This window comes from Odocoileus virginianus, chromosome 4 (genome assembly GCF_023699985.2).
Source record: "Odocoileus virginianus isolate 20LAN1187 ecotype Illinois chromosome 4, Ovbor_1.2, whole genome shotgun sequence".
In the NCBI taxonomy this organism is placed as follows: Eukaryota; Metazoa; Chordata; class Mammalia; order Artiodactyla; family Cervidae; genus Odocoileus; species Odocoileus virginianus.
In genome coordinates this window covers 83845765-83862042 of record NC_069677.1, presented here as the reverse complement: position 1 = coordinate 83862042, position 16278 = coordinate 83845765, and the positions used below count along the sequence as shown (strand labels likewise).

The 16278-nt window shown below is 46.2% G+C and overlaps 1 protein-coding gene across 7 annotated transcripts in view; it reads right to left on the bottom strand.

The window, feature by feature from the left end:
• The window catches only part of DIP2A (disco interacting protein 2 homolog A), a 107871-nt gene that overhangs the window by 48924 nt on the left and 42669 nt on the right, over nucleotides 1-16278 (bottom strand). For all 7 annotated transcript variants that reach the window (XM_070466938.1, XM_070466939.1, XM_020877162.2 and 4 more), the window contains 5 exons: nucleotides 14034-14153; nucleotides 12771-12965; nucleotides 6834-6925; nucleotides 1343-1453; nucleotides 109-232 (listed from right to left, as the gene is read on the bottom strand). In XM_070466938.1, the coding sequence (XP_070323039.1) occupies nucleotides 109-232; nucleotides 1343-1453; nucleotides 6834-6925; nucleotides 12771-12965; nucleotides 14034-14153 (642 nt within the window). The remainder of the gene's footprint in view (nucleotides 1-108; nucleotides 233-1342; nucleotides 1454-6833; nucleotides 6926-12770; nucleotides 12966-14033; nucleotides 14154-16278) is intronic.

The following is a 16278-nucleotide window of genomic DNA, read 5'->3' as shown; positions in this document are numbered from 1 at the left end:
TTTTGCTGAAGGCCCCTTTGTCTCTGTGGCAGCTGCTGACAGGAAAGGACGCCCAAGGGCCCAGTTTAGCAGAGAACCCTGCCACATGCTGCCCGCGCATGGGCCCACCTTTGAAGGTCACCACCTCTCCGGTCTGAGCCTTGGGCAGGCCTTTCTGACAAGCGTCTGTGGTCAGGGCCAGGGAGATGCCACAGCTGCCCAGCAGAAACCCGACCTGCTGGCTGCCAGCATCCTGCAGAAACAGAGGGGCAGGGGGCTTGCTTGCACACAGAACGGCTTTCCTCAGCACCTGCAAAACTAGACCAGGTGAGCCTGAGAGGTGTGTGCATCATTTCCCTCAAAATGAAATATTTAAGTTCTTAAGTTCAAAAGATAAAGTTCTGGGTAACTGACTAACTTCTCAGTTTTTCTTGCAAATTACTCTTACTAGCATTTTAATAAACTCCAAAAATAATAGCACTGAAATTTACACTTGATCTGTGTTTAAAATATACAGATTATTCTGGGGAGGTCTGACCTTTAACAATCTTAATTATTTTTACACAGAATACGTCCTTTAGTAGCGTTTTATCATTTTCTTCTTATAAGTTTTACAAACTCTTTCCCTCAGAAACCTGTATTCAAATATCTGCATATCATATGTATCACCCTTTGGGATATACTGCATTTATTCACAAGTTTTACTTTGAGGATTCTTGAACTCGAATATTTCTTGCTGATAATGCTCATGTTAATAATTACCTGAACACTGGGAAACAACAGAAAACTATGATTTTCTAAAATACATGTTGAGTCTACTCCTAGAAAAATATACTTTTCAGTAATCACATTACTGGTATTTATATCTAAAGTGTAATAGCTATCTAGGACATCAGGCCCTCCCCCACTGGAAGCCACCTGTGAGCAATGAGATCTGCTCACTGTTTTGGAGGTGATAGGAACACAGGAGGATCTCATGTCATGTGTTTATCACTAAGAAATGAGCTGTAACACATCTCTGGAATGACTGATTCACCCAGAAGTGAAAATTATTATCAAGAAGCACATCATTTTGAGAAACGGTTTAACAGAATCTCATCAGATCCCAAATTCTATTCGTTAGAAGAAAAGACGTTCGTTTCTGTTGGGATATCAGCACCAACAGGCATTCTTGCACCTTTCTCCCAGGGAGACACGCGAACGGGCATCTGGGCAAAGCTGCCCTAGTCTCTCTGAAGCCCGCCTGCCCGTCCTCCCCCAACAAGAGGCGCCTGGAGCAAGGACAGGAAGACACCTGCACGGGACGCAGGGCTTCAGGACCAAGCCTCAGGGACCACGAGCCCGAGCCGGCATCATGCACTACCTTTCTCGTGAGCGGCACTTCGATGGGGACAGGAACCAGCTCGGCCAGGAGACACCCGTAGAACGCAACCATGAACATCACTGGGTCACTGTTCGGGAACACCAGCGCCACCTACAAGAGCACAAAGGAAAACCCTGCAATCCACCTGGGGAGAAGTCAGTCATCAGCATACCTGATGAGACAGATTTTAGCTCAGAAAATGTTACTTTGTGTGTTAATACTTGGTTCTTAAGTTTCCACAACCATGTAACTTCTACTACATAGTTTTTAGGTTAAAGTCTTTACTCCACATGCAACAAAACATGTTAATTTAAATTCCTGGGCCTCATTATACAGAGCGAAGTAAGCCAGAAAGATAAAGACCATTACAGTATACTAACACATATATATGGAGTTTAGAAAGACGGCAACGATAACCCTATATGCAAAACAGAAAAAGAGACTCAGATGTATAGAACAGACTTGTGGACTCTGGGAGAAGGCGAGGGTGGGAGAACAGTATCGAAACATGCACATTATCTAGGGTGAAACAGATCACCAGCCCAGGTTGGGTGCATGAGACAAGTGCTCGGGCCTGGTGCACTGGGAAGACCCAGAGGGATGGGGTGGGGAAGGAGGTGGGAGGGGGGAACCGGGATGGGGAATACATGTAAATCCATGGCTAATTCATTTCAATGTATGACAAAAACCACTGCAATGATGTAAAGTAATTAGCCTCTAACTAATAAAAATAAATGGAAAAAAAAAATAAAATAAAATAAATAAATAAATAAAAATAAAAAAATAAAAAAAATAAATTCCTGGGCCTAATAAAAAGCAAGTCTGGCAAAGCAATTTGGGCCGGGTCTGCCAGTGGGTCTAGATCCACCTCCATCCACTCTGACCACTCAGGGACGGTGTGATGGACCACCACCCACCATCAAGTAGCCCAGGAGAAAATCACCTGGACATGAAAAGAGAACCCGGAATCAAAGTATATCCAAATATCTTCCAAAAGGGAAAATCTGGACACTGAAGTTTAATTGGCCAGATCTTCACTCAAGACTGAAACGCTAACAGCGGAGAGCTGGGGGCATAGAATACCTCGCAAGACCCCGCCCCCCACACCTGCCTGCTCCCTGAGTCTCCACAGGGGGTCCCCTCCCTGCTCTCATCTGGTCATCATGCTGCCACAGTTTAAACCACACGTTCTCAGGACCCCCTGGTGGTCCAGTGGTTAAGACTTCACACTCCCAATGCAGGGGACCAAGGTCTGATACCTGGTCAGGGAACTAGATCCCATATGCCACAAGCATGGCCCCCAAAATTACATATTCTATTACATTTATCTTACATTTTTATAAAAAAAAAATCTTTTTTGAGCACAGAGATTTAAAATGACAAAAAGGACTAATGAAAACCAGCACCCTACACCCTTCCCCACCCCCCAAGGCAACCACTTCTAACACATCTTAAACCCTCCCTTAGCCAACTCTCTCGTCTTTTCAGACACTGTGCTCATCTTGCTGCATCTCACGTCTGAAGCTATTGGACAGGCGCTTTACTTCCTTTTACAGCAGACGAACCCTGAGTCCTCTGCCCTCTTTCTTTCTCTTCTCCCATCATCCCAACTTCCATGTCTTACAAAATCTGGTTAAATCAAAAGCTATTTAGGAGTATTTGTAAGCCTGTAACATTGCAATAAGTGTGCCTGAAACCTAATGGTAAGCCAGAATAGTATATGAGGAGATTCTTAACACAGAGCCTTGGATAACAACCCTTTAACAAGACAAAACTTGAGCTACATCTATATTCACTCTGTATGTGAGGCCTGGAAATCAAGTTTCTAACAAGTTTCTTGACAATGGCAAAGATCTCCTTTGAAGGTTGATGTTAATAAGTGTTCGTCCCACTAAAAGGACTGTGAGCCTTGAGACTGGATGTTTGGTAGAGCATATACTTGAATATTCATTGGAAGGACTGATGCTGATTCTGAAGCTCCAATACTTTGGCCACCTGATGCAAAGAACTGACTCATTGGAAAAGACCCTGATGCTGAGAAAGACTGAAGGCAGGAGAAGAAGAGGACAACAGAGGATGAGATGGTTGGATGGCATCACTGATTTGATAAACATGAGTTTGAGCAAGCTCGGGGAGTTGGTGATGGACAGGGAAGCCTGGTGTGCTGCAGTTCATGGGGTTGCAAAAAGTCGGACACGACTGAGCAACTGATTTGAACGCGTTTTTAGAGAATCTCTTATAAAGAGTTGTGTCTGTTCAATTTTAAAAAATACATTACCACAGGAGGATGAACTTGCCACCCGCCTCCGATCACTAACTCTCTGTAATCTCGTCAGCCTTTTTATAACAAACCCAACTATGTGTATCCACTTACAAGTCAATAAAATATCTGTAAGTATGTCCTTGCAAGAACTTTCCTCCGGACAAAGTAATGAGTGATTCTTAGACTCATTGTAAAGCACAACATGAGTCCGGGTTTCCAGCAGGTGTGTCCTAAAGCATCAGGTACACAAAGTATCATCTGGTACCGTTTACACTTCCACAGCCAAGCTCCGCCCTGTCTTCTGGTGGGACAGTCACTGCCTCTTTCACCAGCTTCATTCCCTGTGTGCACCAGCCAGCTTTCTCAGAAATGCTCCACTGGGTTGTCAAACCCGGTCAGTAGTATTTCCAAATAACTAGCCAGGCAGGTAAGCTCACAGTTTCACCAGCTGCTGACCAGCTGGCCTACCTGGGGCCTCATCCTCCTGGTCCAGTCTGGGCTGCTCCTTGGCCCACAGCTTGAGGTCACCCTGGTAGCTCTCCTGTCTGACCACTCATTCATATGCTCAAGTACTTCCTCTGCTAACTTCCCGAGACAGTGCTTCAGAGCCAGCTGTCTGAGTGCTACCTGTCTGAAAACAGTGCCCTGTCCTCACCTCTGTGACTATCTGAGTGCAATGTGTCTGAAAACAGTGCTCCATCCTCACTTCTGTGACTGTCCGAGTGCTGCCTGTCTGAAAACAGTGCCCCATCCTCATCGTTGTGGACTGCCCAGGAACAGACCTGAAGGTTGAAAATACAGCTCCGTGTCCTCCAGCATCACACCAAGAAGCCCAGCCCTGGGGCTGCTGGGTCTTCCCAGACAGCCCACTCTCCCTGAAAGCTATGCCCACCTTCCAGTACCTGGGCAGGTGCCTTGGTGTGGGCCCCTGCATCCCCACAGGTCCTTCACCCCAGGTCTGGAAATGGTTTGGCATCACTATTATGATGCAAAATTCCCCTCTCTCCTCTAGAAGTCATCTTAGAGGGCAGCCTTCATGATCAAGTCTAACCTGCACTGTTCTTCCTACTTTCCATCTCTCAGTCTCCCCTATTAGTATCTTTTCCTTGATTTACAGAGATATATCCTCACATCAGATCTCCAGGGATGTTAATACTAATATTTTTAAAAACTTATTTTCGGTCTCTATCTTTCCTCCAGGCGGGTTTATTTCCTCTTCCTCCCTTCCTTTCTCCCCCAGTTCAGTTCAGTTGCTCAGTCGTGTCCGACTCTTTGCGACCCCATGGACTGCAGCACACCAGGTTTCCCTGTCCATCACCAACTCCCAGAGCCTGCTCAGATTCATGTCCATCAAATCAGTGATGCCATCCAACCTCTCATCTTCTGTCATCCCCTTCTCCTCCTGCCTTCAATCTTGCCCAGCATCAGAGGCTTTTCCAATGAGTCAGTTCTTTGCATCAGGTGGCCAAAGTATTGGAGCTTCAGCATCAGTCCTTCCAAAGAATATTCAGGATGATTTCCTTTAAGATGGACTGGTTGGATCTCCTTGCAGTCCAAGGGACTCTCAAGAGTCTTCTCCAACACCACAGTTCAAAAGCATCAGTTCTTTGGTGGTCAGCTTTTTTTATGGTCCAACTCTCACATCCATACGTGACTACTGGAAAAAGCATAGCCTTGACTAGACGAACCTTTGTTGACAAAGTAATGCCTCTGCTTTTTAATATGCTGTCTAGGTTGGTCATAGCTTTTCTTCCAAGGGGTAAGCATCTTTTAATTTCATGGCTGCATAACCAACTGCAGTGATTTTGGAACCCAGAAAAATAAAGTCTCACTGCTTTCCATTGTTTCCCCATCTATTTGCCATGAAGTGATGGGACTGGATGCCATGATCTTAGTTTTTTGAATGCTGAGTTTTAAGCCAATTTTTTCACTCTCCTCTTTCACTTTCAACAAGAGGCTCTTTAGTTTTTCATCACTTTCTGCCATAAGGGTGGTGTCATCTGCATATCTGAGGATACTGATATTTCTACCAGCAATCTTGATTCCAGCTTGTGCTTCATCCAGCCTGGCATTTCTCATGACGTACTCTGCATATAAGTTAAATAAGCAGGGTGACAATATACAGCCTTGACGTACTCCTTTCCCAAGTTGGAACCAGTCATTATTCCCTGTCCAGTTCTAACTGTTGCTTCTTGACCTGCATACAGATTTCTCAGGAGGCAGGTAAGGTGGTCTGGTATTCCCATCTCTTTAAGAATTTCTCACAGTTTCTTGTGACCTTTCTCCCCCACCTCTCCTTTAATTTATCTGCCCATTTCTTGGCCCTTTGGTTCTTCTCTTTCACACCCAAGTTTCTGTCCTTACACATCCTTGGCTGCTGATTTACATTAAAGACTGAGGCGCCTGGAGAGATGCCTGAAACTCAGCATCATCCTGTCCACTCACAGCTCCTCTGCTGGGTGCGCTGACTTCAGGCACCCCTCCTCACAGGGGACGTCACTGCTGAGCGGGCCTGGCTTTCACCATTCTGAACTCCCTGTTATACCTGGCCTCCTCATGTCTGGCTCAGACTGCCGAGAGCAGTACTGTGGGCAGAACTTCCCACAGTAGCGGAAACGCTCCTTCTCAGCATTCCTTCTCTATTAAATATGCTAGCTGTCGGTCACAAGCAGTGACTGACTGATCCTGGGAAACAGGATTCGCACAACTCTTGGGTTAATTTGAACAGCCCATGGAGCCACTGTGGACCGTGCTGGGCAGTGCAGGATGAGGAACTGCACTGGTGGGAGTGCAGGCCAACAGCCTCCCCTGTTCCATTCTGGCCAGCGGGAAAGAGGGGGCTTCCTGGCCACACGGAACAGGCTAGGGGATGAATATAAAACACCCAGAATTTCAAAGTAACATCAGCAATTCCTCACAAAATATCAGCTTTGGAAATGGAACATTAATACCTGAGATTAATATTTTTATTAAAACCAACACATATGAAGTGGAACAGAAAAGAAAGTGAAGAATCAGAGACTGTGCAATGAGTGAGAATAAAAGGAACCATCGTTTTATCTGCATAGACACAAACTTTCCCAACATTCAGTGCTTTTCACTGCTGACTTAAACCGCTTGTGTTAATGCTGTGAGTCAAAATAATCGACAGCACTGATGTCAACAAAATGGAGTTTTGGCCTCCACTCTCGCTCACTCCCTCCAACAAAGGTTCATTTGGTTACTTACTCTGTCTCCAGGTTTAAGCAGTGGTTCGTTCTTATTAGTCAGTTTATTAAGTAGCGTATAAGCTAGTTTTAAACTTCGACTCCAAAGTTTGCCTAAAATAAAATAAAAATACAAACAATGTAAAATTTAAGAAACTAATAATTACCATTTTAATGTAGCAATCACAACACTCCACAATATACCATTATTACTCTATTGTGAAAATGTAGATATTAATAGTTGCCAATTGATAGTTATTTTGCACAATGTGATAATGAACATCATAGTTTTCTCTTAGAAACAAGTTACAGATTTATTTTTCTTAACAGAAAAATAAAACATTATAAAAAAAATTCAAAATACAGAAAAGCCAGCTGAAAAAAGCATTCTTTCTATTATGTACGTATGTGTATACACACACATAATATGCATAATTTTTTAAAAATGGGATCATATTAACACTTCACTCTTAGTTTAATCAAGTGTGAAATCACAGTGAATGCATTTTCATTCCACTATGTCTCACTCATCCCCTTACGCAAGTGGCATGAAGTTCATTTCACCTCTACAACAATAATTCACAAGGTGGGTCCTATCTTCATTTCTGCTCTTCACTCAAGAGAACAGTCAGGGAGATGCTCGGTGACCCAGCAGCGCCACAGCTGCTGAGAGGTGCGTCTGGACCCCTCACACACATACACTACAACATACCACACACACACACACGTCACACATACACACACTGTCACAGACACCACACACACACACCCTCCAGCAGGTGGCGGGTCTCCATGCAGATGGCAGAACAGCAGTGCTCCAGCCCAGGAGGGAAGGGGGAGGCTAGCCGTGCAGCCGTGAGCAGTCAGGACACGTGGCTGGCAACACTTGTAGCACAAGCTGCTGACAAGTGCAGATATCCAGAACACAGAAATGCTACAAACAGCCCTGTGTAAAAATGTGCAGAAGACTCAACAGCATTTAACAAAAGAGAAAACCTAAAGGATGAAAACAGGGAAAGCCTGCAGTGTATCAGCCATCACCAGATTAGCACCACAATGACTATCACTGCGTTCTCAGCAGATTAGCTCAAGGTAATGCAGCCAACGGCAGGGAGAGGGACTCACACACCAGGCAGCTGAGTGCAAACTGGAAAGGTCTGGAATTACCTGACAAAGGTAAAGATGTCATTATCCTAGACCGAGCTACCGCCTCGTCTCCTAATATTAATACAAGCTCTACAAGAATGCACGCTTGTGTACCAGGCAGCACTGACTGTAACAATCAAGATGGAAATGACATAGTGTCTACCAACAGGATGATGGATACATATATTCTGAAATAGTATTCATTCCTCAATGGGAATGAAGGAGCCACAACTATATACAACAATACGGATGACTCTTAATGCATATAGTAAGAGGCTCCACTGCTAAGCAGGAATGGGCAGTGATGGATGGCAGAGCAGCACTCCCATCCAAAATGATTTTAAAGCTGGATAAAATGCAAGACCATCTGCTGGGGGAGTTGACTCCAAGGAGTTGACCCCTGGGGAGGGGCGCTGATCTTCCACAGCTGTTCTTGCAAAAACTGGGGTGTTTGGGGTCCTGCCACCCATAGGATATCGGCGCCTCATGGTCTTATGCCCATCAATTGCTGCTGCTGGGGCATGGAGACCAGGGCCTCAAGAAGAGTCCACTGAATCTCTGAGCCATGCATGCAAGTGGAAGCCTTGGAGAAGCCATTCAGAGCCCTCAAGTCGCTATATAAGACAAAGATTGTGGATGAGGTCACTCAGAATACACCAGTTTAGAGAATCTGAATAAAGGAAAACAGAAAATCTCCAAACTGAAGTATATATAAAAAAGAATGCAAAATATAAAAGAAGATTATTAAAGGTGCATGGGACTCAGAGAAGGTATTAATATAAATGCAGTCAGAGTCCCAGAAGGCCAGGAGAGATAAACGGGGAAGAAACACTATATCAAGAACTTATGGGTGTAATTTTCCAGAAACTGATGAAAGATACCACTCCATAGATTTAAGAAGGCATGTGGTCCCTGAGCAGAAGCTTCCAAAGAACATCACAGCTAAATGCATCACAGCAAGACAGACCCAAGGCAGAGCCAAAAGCCATAGAGGGATGAGACAACCCATCAGTCAGAGAGTGGCAGCAACCTGGCCTCTAACTTTTCAGAAGGCATCACCAAGCCTGCAGAGCCCAACAGCCCTGACCCCCTTCTAAGAGGGAGATGCAGGAAGTCCCGCAGCCAGAGGAGAGGTGATGGGAGAAACAGGGAGGTAAGACGGGACATTTAGCCCAGGAAAGAAAACAGCAGGAGTCCTGACTTAAGAAGCAGAGCAGCGAATGGTGTCGTATGGGCATAGTGGGTACAGACTTAAGATGCAGGACAAGGAGGCAAGGGCCTCAGGCCGGGATCTTTGGGAAGCACCAAGGCAGAACGAGGCTCGAGAAGGGCCTGTGAAGGGGAGAGTCGACAGTGGCCTTGCAGCCGCTGGACACTGCCAAGGACAGTCCTGGCTGAGCAGGACACAGGTCCTGTCCCCACCCCTCATGCAACCTGGACCCAAAAGCTGAATTGGACAGGTGAAGGCTGTCTTCACAAGTGGGCAGTAAGCTCTTTTCCTAAAGAATTACAGACCCATCTCTCTAATGAGCACAGGTACAAAGCCTGCAAACAACATATTGGCAAACAGAACTCAGGCATTTACTTAAAGATACTAGGGCCAAGTGGGATCTATTCTAGGAATGTACAGGCTGCTTAACATTTGAAAATTATCCAATGGAACTCATCAACATCCATTAGATCATAGAAAAAGCAAGAAAATTCCAGAAAACACATCTGTTTCACTGACAACGTTAAAGCCTTTGACTGTGGATCACAACAAACTGTAGAAAATTCTTAAAAAGACAGAAACACCAGACCACTTTACTTGCCTCCTGAGAAACTGGTATGCAGGTCAAGAAGCAACAGTTAGAACCAGACAAAGAACAATGAACTAGTTCAAAATTGGGAAAGCAGTACATCTAGACTGTATATGACTCACAAGCTGAAATTAATAGAGAAATATCAACAACCTCAGACATGCAGATGACAACACTCTAATGGCAGAAAATAAAGAACTAAAGAGCCTTTTGATGAGGGTGAAAGAGGAGAGTGAAAAAGCTGCCCTAAAACTCAACATTCAAGAACTAAGATTAAGGCATCCAGTCCCATCACTTTATGGCAAATAGAAGAGAGAAAAGTGAAAGCAGTGACAGATTTTATTTTCTTGGGCTCCCAATCACTGCAGACAGGGACTAGAGCCATGAAATTACAAAGACGCTAGCTCCTTGGAAGAAAAGCTATAACAAACCTAGATAGTGTATTAAAAAGCAGAGACATCACTTTGCTGACAAAGGTCCATATAGTTAAAGCTATGGTTTTTCTAGTGGTCATGAAAGTTGGATCATCAAGAAGGTTGAGTGCCAAAGAACTGATGCTTTTGAACTGTGGTGCTGCAAAAGAGTCTTGAAAGTCCCTTGGACTGCAAGGAGATCCAATCAGTCCATCCTAAAGGAGATCAGTCCTGAATATTCATTGGAAGGACTGATGCTGAAGCTGAAACTCCAATACTTTGGCCACTTGAAGCAAACAGCCCACTCGCTGGAAAAGACCTTGATGCTGGGAAAGACTGAGGGCAGGAAAAAAAGTGTGTGACAGAGGATGAGATGACTGGATGGTATCACCAACTCAATGGACGTGAGTTTGAGCAAGCTTTGGGAGATGGTGAAGGACGGGAAGTCTGGTGTGCTGCAGTCCATCAGGTCGCAAGAAGTCAGACACAACAGACGGACAAAACAACAGCAACTCATCAAACTAGTAGAGGAGAACAGAGAAGTCACACGATCATCTTGAGGAAGCAGAAAAAGTCAATGCATGTCAAAAAGCTTTTAGCAAATTAGGAATAGAAGTGAACTTCATTAACCTGATGAAGAATTTCTACCATAAAACAAGCAAAAAAGCTACAGTAAACATCTGCATCAAGACCAAGTGCTGTCCATCTGAGACGGGGAAGGGCTCACAATGCACTGGTGGCCCCCAGGAACAGAAGCACCAGGAAGGCCAGGATGACAGATCACTGCCCATAGGTACTTGACTGTGAACAGCATGCTCAGGACTACTCACTAAGAGATCAAAAAGAACTAAGGTATCACTTTAGCAAGATCACCAGATACAAAGTCACCATTTAAAAAAGCAATTGCTTTTCTATATACAGGCAACAAGGCATAGAAAAGACTTAATCATTCCATTCCAATAGGAATAAATCTAACAAAAGAAGTTCAAGGTTCCTGAACTCAAAAGTATAAGCCTTCACTGAGAGAAACTAAAGCAGACCTTGAAAGGGGAATATTCCAGGGTTGAGAACTGGAGGATTCCGCAATCAGAGCGACACGGATGGGTTCAATGCAGTGTCGGTCACTCTCCTGGAGGATTTTTTCTGGAATGGATGCAGTGATTCTAAAGTTTACTTGGAAATGCAAAGAGCCAAGAAGAGTCAAGGAAATTCTGAGAATCAATCACAGAGCAGAAGGACTGACATCCGACACTGACTCACAGCTCCAGTGACTCAGGAAGCCAGGACGAATGGCAGACAGTAAGACAGAACAGACCCACAAGCACATCTTTCACCTGGTGAAAAGCCATTGGACTGCAAAGCCATCCCTGGGTGAAGTGCTGCTTCTCACCAATGATCGTGGATCAATTACATTCAGAGGAGAGAAAATGAGTCCAAGTTCACTCTACACAAAAGAAAACTGCAAATAGATCGTAGCACTAAGTATGAAAAGTAAAAGGCGTCTCCAGATGAGAAGGCAGGAGAAAACCTGTGTGACCTAAGGTTTGGCAAAGGCTTCCAACACTGGACAGAAAGCACAGAGAAGCAGGAAAATACATAAATTAGACTGCATTAGGCTAAGGCCTCTTATTTATCTAAAGTCACAGTGAAAAGTGTTAAAAGGCAGTACAAAGAGTGGAAGAATTCATTTGCAAAACATGTACTGGAGAAAAGGCGCCTAACTGAAACATAAAAAGCATCAGCAAATGGACAGAGAAATGAGCTAAAGATCCGGGTACTTCCTAGAAAGAGGGCTCACATAGCCCACAAGCATGTGAGAAGCACCCTGAGCACCAGGAAGCCAGAGTCAGCACTGAACTGGGCACCGTGATGCACACTCCCCAGGAAGGAGAAAGGAGACAGGGTCCAGCACTGAGTCGGGGTGTTGAAACTGCACGGCCAGTCACCCCATGCCCACAGCAGCACAGATGCCTAATACACGTCCACCAAAGACCCACAGAGAATGATCACAACAGTACAACACGCAGCAGCCCTGCCGTGGACACAACCCAGATGTCCACAGACTGTGCAGTGCAGACGTCAGCAGACGGATGAAACAACACCCACGGACGAGGATGAACTGACCACATGGTACATGGGTGAGTCCCAGACAGCGCCGAACATGACACAGCCCAGGCAGGCGGGACGTACTCACACCCGTGGTCAGCAGGGCACTGGCCTTGGCTTTGGGCAACGCCGGCCTGGGCACCAGGAGTACCTTGGGGCCAAGTGTTCCATGAAAACACACTGAGCCCAAGGCATGTGATTTGTGTTACGTAAAGACGAAAATGGAACCAAAAAATGCCAAACCAAAAAAAAACCAAACACTGCTTAATGCCATTTTTACAAAGTTCGAAATGAAACAAAACTGAACTCCACTGGTCAGAAAGGCACACACAGAAGTGGAGTACAGGGGGTGGTCCCTGCTGGTGGGAAGGGTAGCGCGTGGGAAGGTGAGGCAAGGCTGTTTCCCCACCCACTGTGTCAGATCGTCAGGAATCTGCTCTCCCCCGTCCCGCGAGCTCACATCTGTGTGGCCCCTCGCCTCCTGCTGATACTCGCCATAGGTGAGGGTGTAGACGGCCTTCCCGGCGGTGTCCAGGGCAGTCAGGCACGGAGCTTTGGGCTGTGTGGTACCCCACTGCTGCAAGGCGGCCAGCAGCGAGGGCGGCCAGGAGCCCTCGGCCAGCGGCTCCCCTCGCAGCACCGCCATTTGGCTGCCCTCGGGCTTCGGTTGGTTCGGATCCGGCTGCTGCACTGCAAGCAAAACGGACACGTGAAGACCAGCATTTCCAGAACCAGGCACACACTCTGCTTGTTAGGCTTACGTTTTATCATTCTCTTCTTCAAAAGCACCAACTCTAAAAAGGCTACCATCACTTCTTTAAATTTCCTTATCATTACAATAGTCACAGACCAGCTGACCAAGGATGGAAAGAAATCAGGATGAGTCCTGTGACTGTAACCAGACAGTCACAAGGACCCCAGGCTTTCACCTGAAGACATTTGAGAAGCAGGTGTCCTCACTTATGAAGGATGAGAACAGAATAACCACTGCAGTTTGGACTCAAACCATGTTGGAAGAAAAAAAATAAAGTAAAATCTATTATATTTTCAGTGGATATGTAACCACGATTTGCCCAAATATAAGAAAGACTTTCTAAAAAGCATTCATGGAATTGAACTCTGAATCTGAAAGGCGTGATGTGATTACACAGACAAGCCCTAACAGCCACGCTAACCCCCAGGTAGGGGGAGACACCAGAGCTGGCCTAAGGGGCGACTGCCCGGCAGTGGTGCTGAAACCAAGGGCTGGGGGGCCAGGTGGCCCCAAGGCCACGATGACACGTCACATGCTGGAGTCTTGTATGGGACCTGACTTCTCTTCTCCTATAGATTTATACTTCTCAGTAAGTCTATGCTCTTCTTTCCTAAATATATATATAAAATTCATAAATGACAGGCAGAAATTCTAAAGAAGAGCCCAAACTTTGCTGAAAACACAATGCTTTAAGACCAAGAGAAGACAAGCAGCTCAGACTTAAAGTTTAAATAAAAACTTAAATCATGGAGATAAACTGAAGTCTTAGATGTATTCCTACACATAGAGTCTTACCAGGAGGCAAGGCACAGAGACGCCAGCTCTTAGCTACGCCTGGTGCACACAGTGCCGGGATCAGGTGTGATGGGAGGTCACTGCACACACAGTGACCGGAGTCTGGACACAGAGCATGCTTTTCTGCATCTGCCGCGGGGATAACCCTGTCATCACACCCGGCAGTGCCCTGCTCGCACAAACTGGAGGGCCAGGGTCGGAGCGCTCACCTTCCAACAGCTCTTCAAGGTCATCCACAAAGAACTCTTTCAGGGGAGGGCGCTTTGGCCTCTTCAGGGTGTTCAGGAGCTGCTGGATCTTGGAGGACACCCTGCTGCTCACGGGGACACCTGTCACAGCACAGGAAGAGAGCGCTGAGGCCAGAGGTCAACCACGCGAGCGCATCACAGCTCGTGAACCTCACCGAGCTTTGATGGTCCATCAAATGGCCAGCCTGGAATTTATCAGTTCATCTGACAGACACGTACTGACGCCTTCCAGGAACCAGAACTTATTCCGAGCCAGTGGTTTTCAGAGTGGCCCAGGGACCCTTAGGAGTGCCCGAGGCCCTTTCAGGGGCTTCGTGAGGTCACGAGATGCCATTCGCTCTCCTCTCCTCTCTTTTACACGCACAGTGGAGGTTTCCAGAGGCTGCACAGTGTGGGCACCCAGCAGATGGGAATCATGCAGACGCTGCTCTCACACCTGCAAACAAGCCTGCTCTCTCACGGCACCTCACTGCACGGGAGCTGCTCCTGTGACTGTGCTGTTCACGCTAAGATGTAATGAGTTCGGTATTGCTATTTTTCAATAAGTTAATAAATATTTTAACAAATCTTTAATTTCTAATATGGTAAATACCCAGAGATAACCCACATAAGCTAAAAGCTCTTTGGTGCCCTCATTAATTATTAAGAAATGCTGTTCTGGGGGATGTAAAGTTAGCCAACAGGTAAGTCTGCCCTCAAACACCTCACAGTCTGCTGCATGAAAAGAAGCAAAAATACGTACATGTGCCAGCAAAAAAGGGCAGCCACCACAGTGACAAGTCCTCAGAGGAAAAGGCACAGGGAACATGGGTGAGTGCACTGGTAGAAGTGGTGAGAAAAAGGCCTGGCGCCCCAGACACCCCTGTGCACCAAGAGGCGTGTGGCACCTCCCTTCTCCTGGGCGAGGTCAACAACTGAAATCTGCATTCACTGGCTTGGCCTCTGGCAGGCCCCTTTATGATACCAGCACTTTGAAAGAGTCTGGCTCTTTCCTTTATTAAGTAGAATATGCCTTATTCTGCATTTGCTTGACATTTTCTCAGGATTCAATTCAGATATCTCATTGCTGGCTAAACAGCACCTGAGAATCACATCCAGATGCACAGGACCCCCACTGCTCTCTTGAGGTTCTGGGCACACTGCTGTCGAGCGCTCCACTGTTGTCACTATTTTTTTCTAGTGCAACTAACAAGCACTGTGAGAGGAGACCCTTCAAGACCTCACAAATACCCTGACCCCCATCCAGCTCTCTCCCTCCGTGTAACAGCCACCACCGCTCTGTCAGATGCAAGTTTTATTGCAATGGTTGCAATTATATTTCAACTTAAGCAGCCCACTGACACTAACAGTTGCCACCTGACTTCCTTCCTTCCTTACCGGCTCTCCTGAGAAAAGCTACCGAAGACCAAGACAGTGGTGAGATACGCTCCCTGCTATTGCAGTCTTTGCTTCCTCTAGCACACAGAGCTAAAAAGCCTGTGTACATGCACACGCATGCACACTCATGGATGTGCATACACCCCATACACAACACACACATGCACGCAGGCAGCAGCACACACATAGGTCCCTGTCTTAGAATCCGGGGTCCACACAGCACCCTGGTGCTGAGCTCCCTGTCAGACACCTCTTCTCCACAGCAGGAGCCTGGCCCCCAGCAGCAACGCCACAGTGCTGCACCATCACAGACATGACATCATTCCCCGAGTCCTACCCAAACCAACACAGGAACAGCTACCAACGAGAGTTCGGGCTGGTGAGCCTTGCCCAGGACTGAGGGTACTGCGTCCCCCACTGACAGCTCCCTCCCCCACCCCTCAAGGGTGGCTATGCAGTTCTTGGGAATACAATCAGACTTATTTATTTACAATTCTTTTCCGTTTTGGGATTCCCCCCTTCTTCTCATCTTTTAGTTTATGTTTTAAATGTGCAGAACATGTGTCTAAGAATCACAACTATATAAAAAGATAAACTCGAACAACTGTCACTCTGCCCTGAATTCCTGGCCACCCCACCCCATCTCTGCAGGACCAACCCATGCGTTCTGGCTCCTCCCTCCTGTTGACTGTTCTCCTGCTTCTCACAAGGGAGGTGGTAAATTATGAACGTTCCTTTCCTCTTTGCCTTTTCACATAACACCTCCTGGAAAACACCCTCATTCCAGGTCATAAAGATCTTCTCACTATTCCTGAAAGCTGCACAGCCC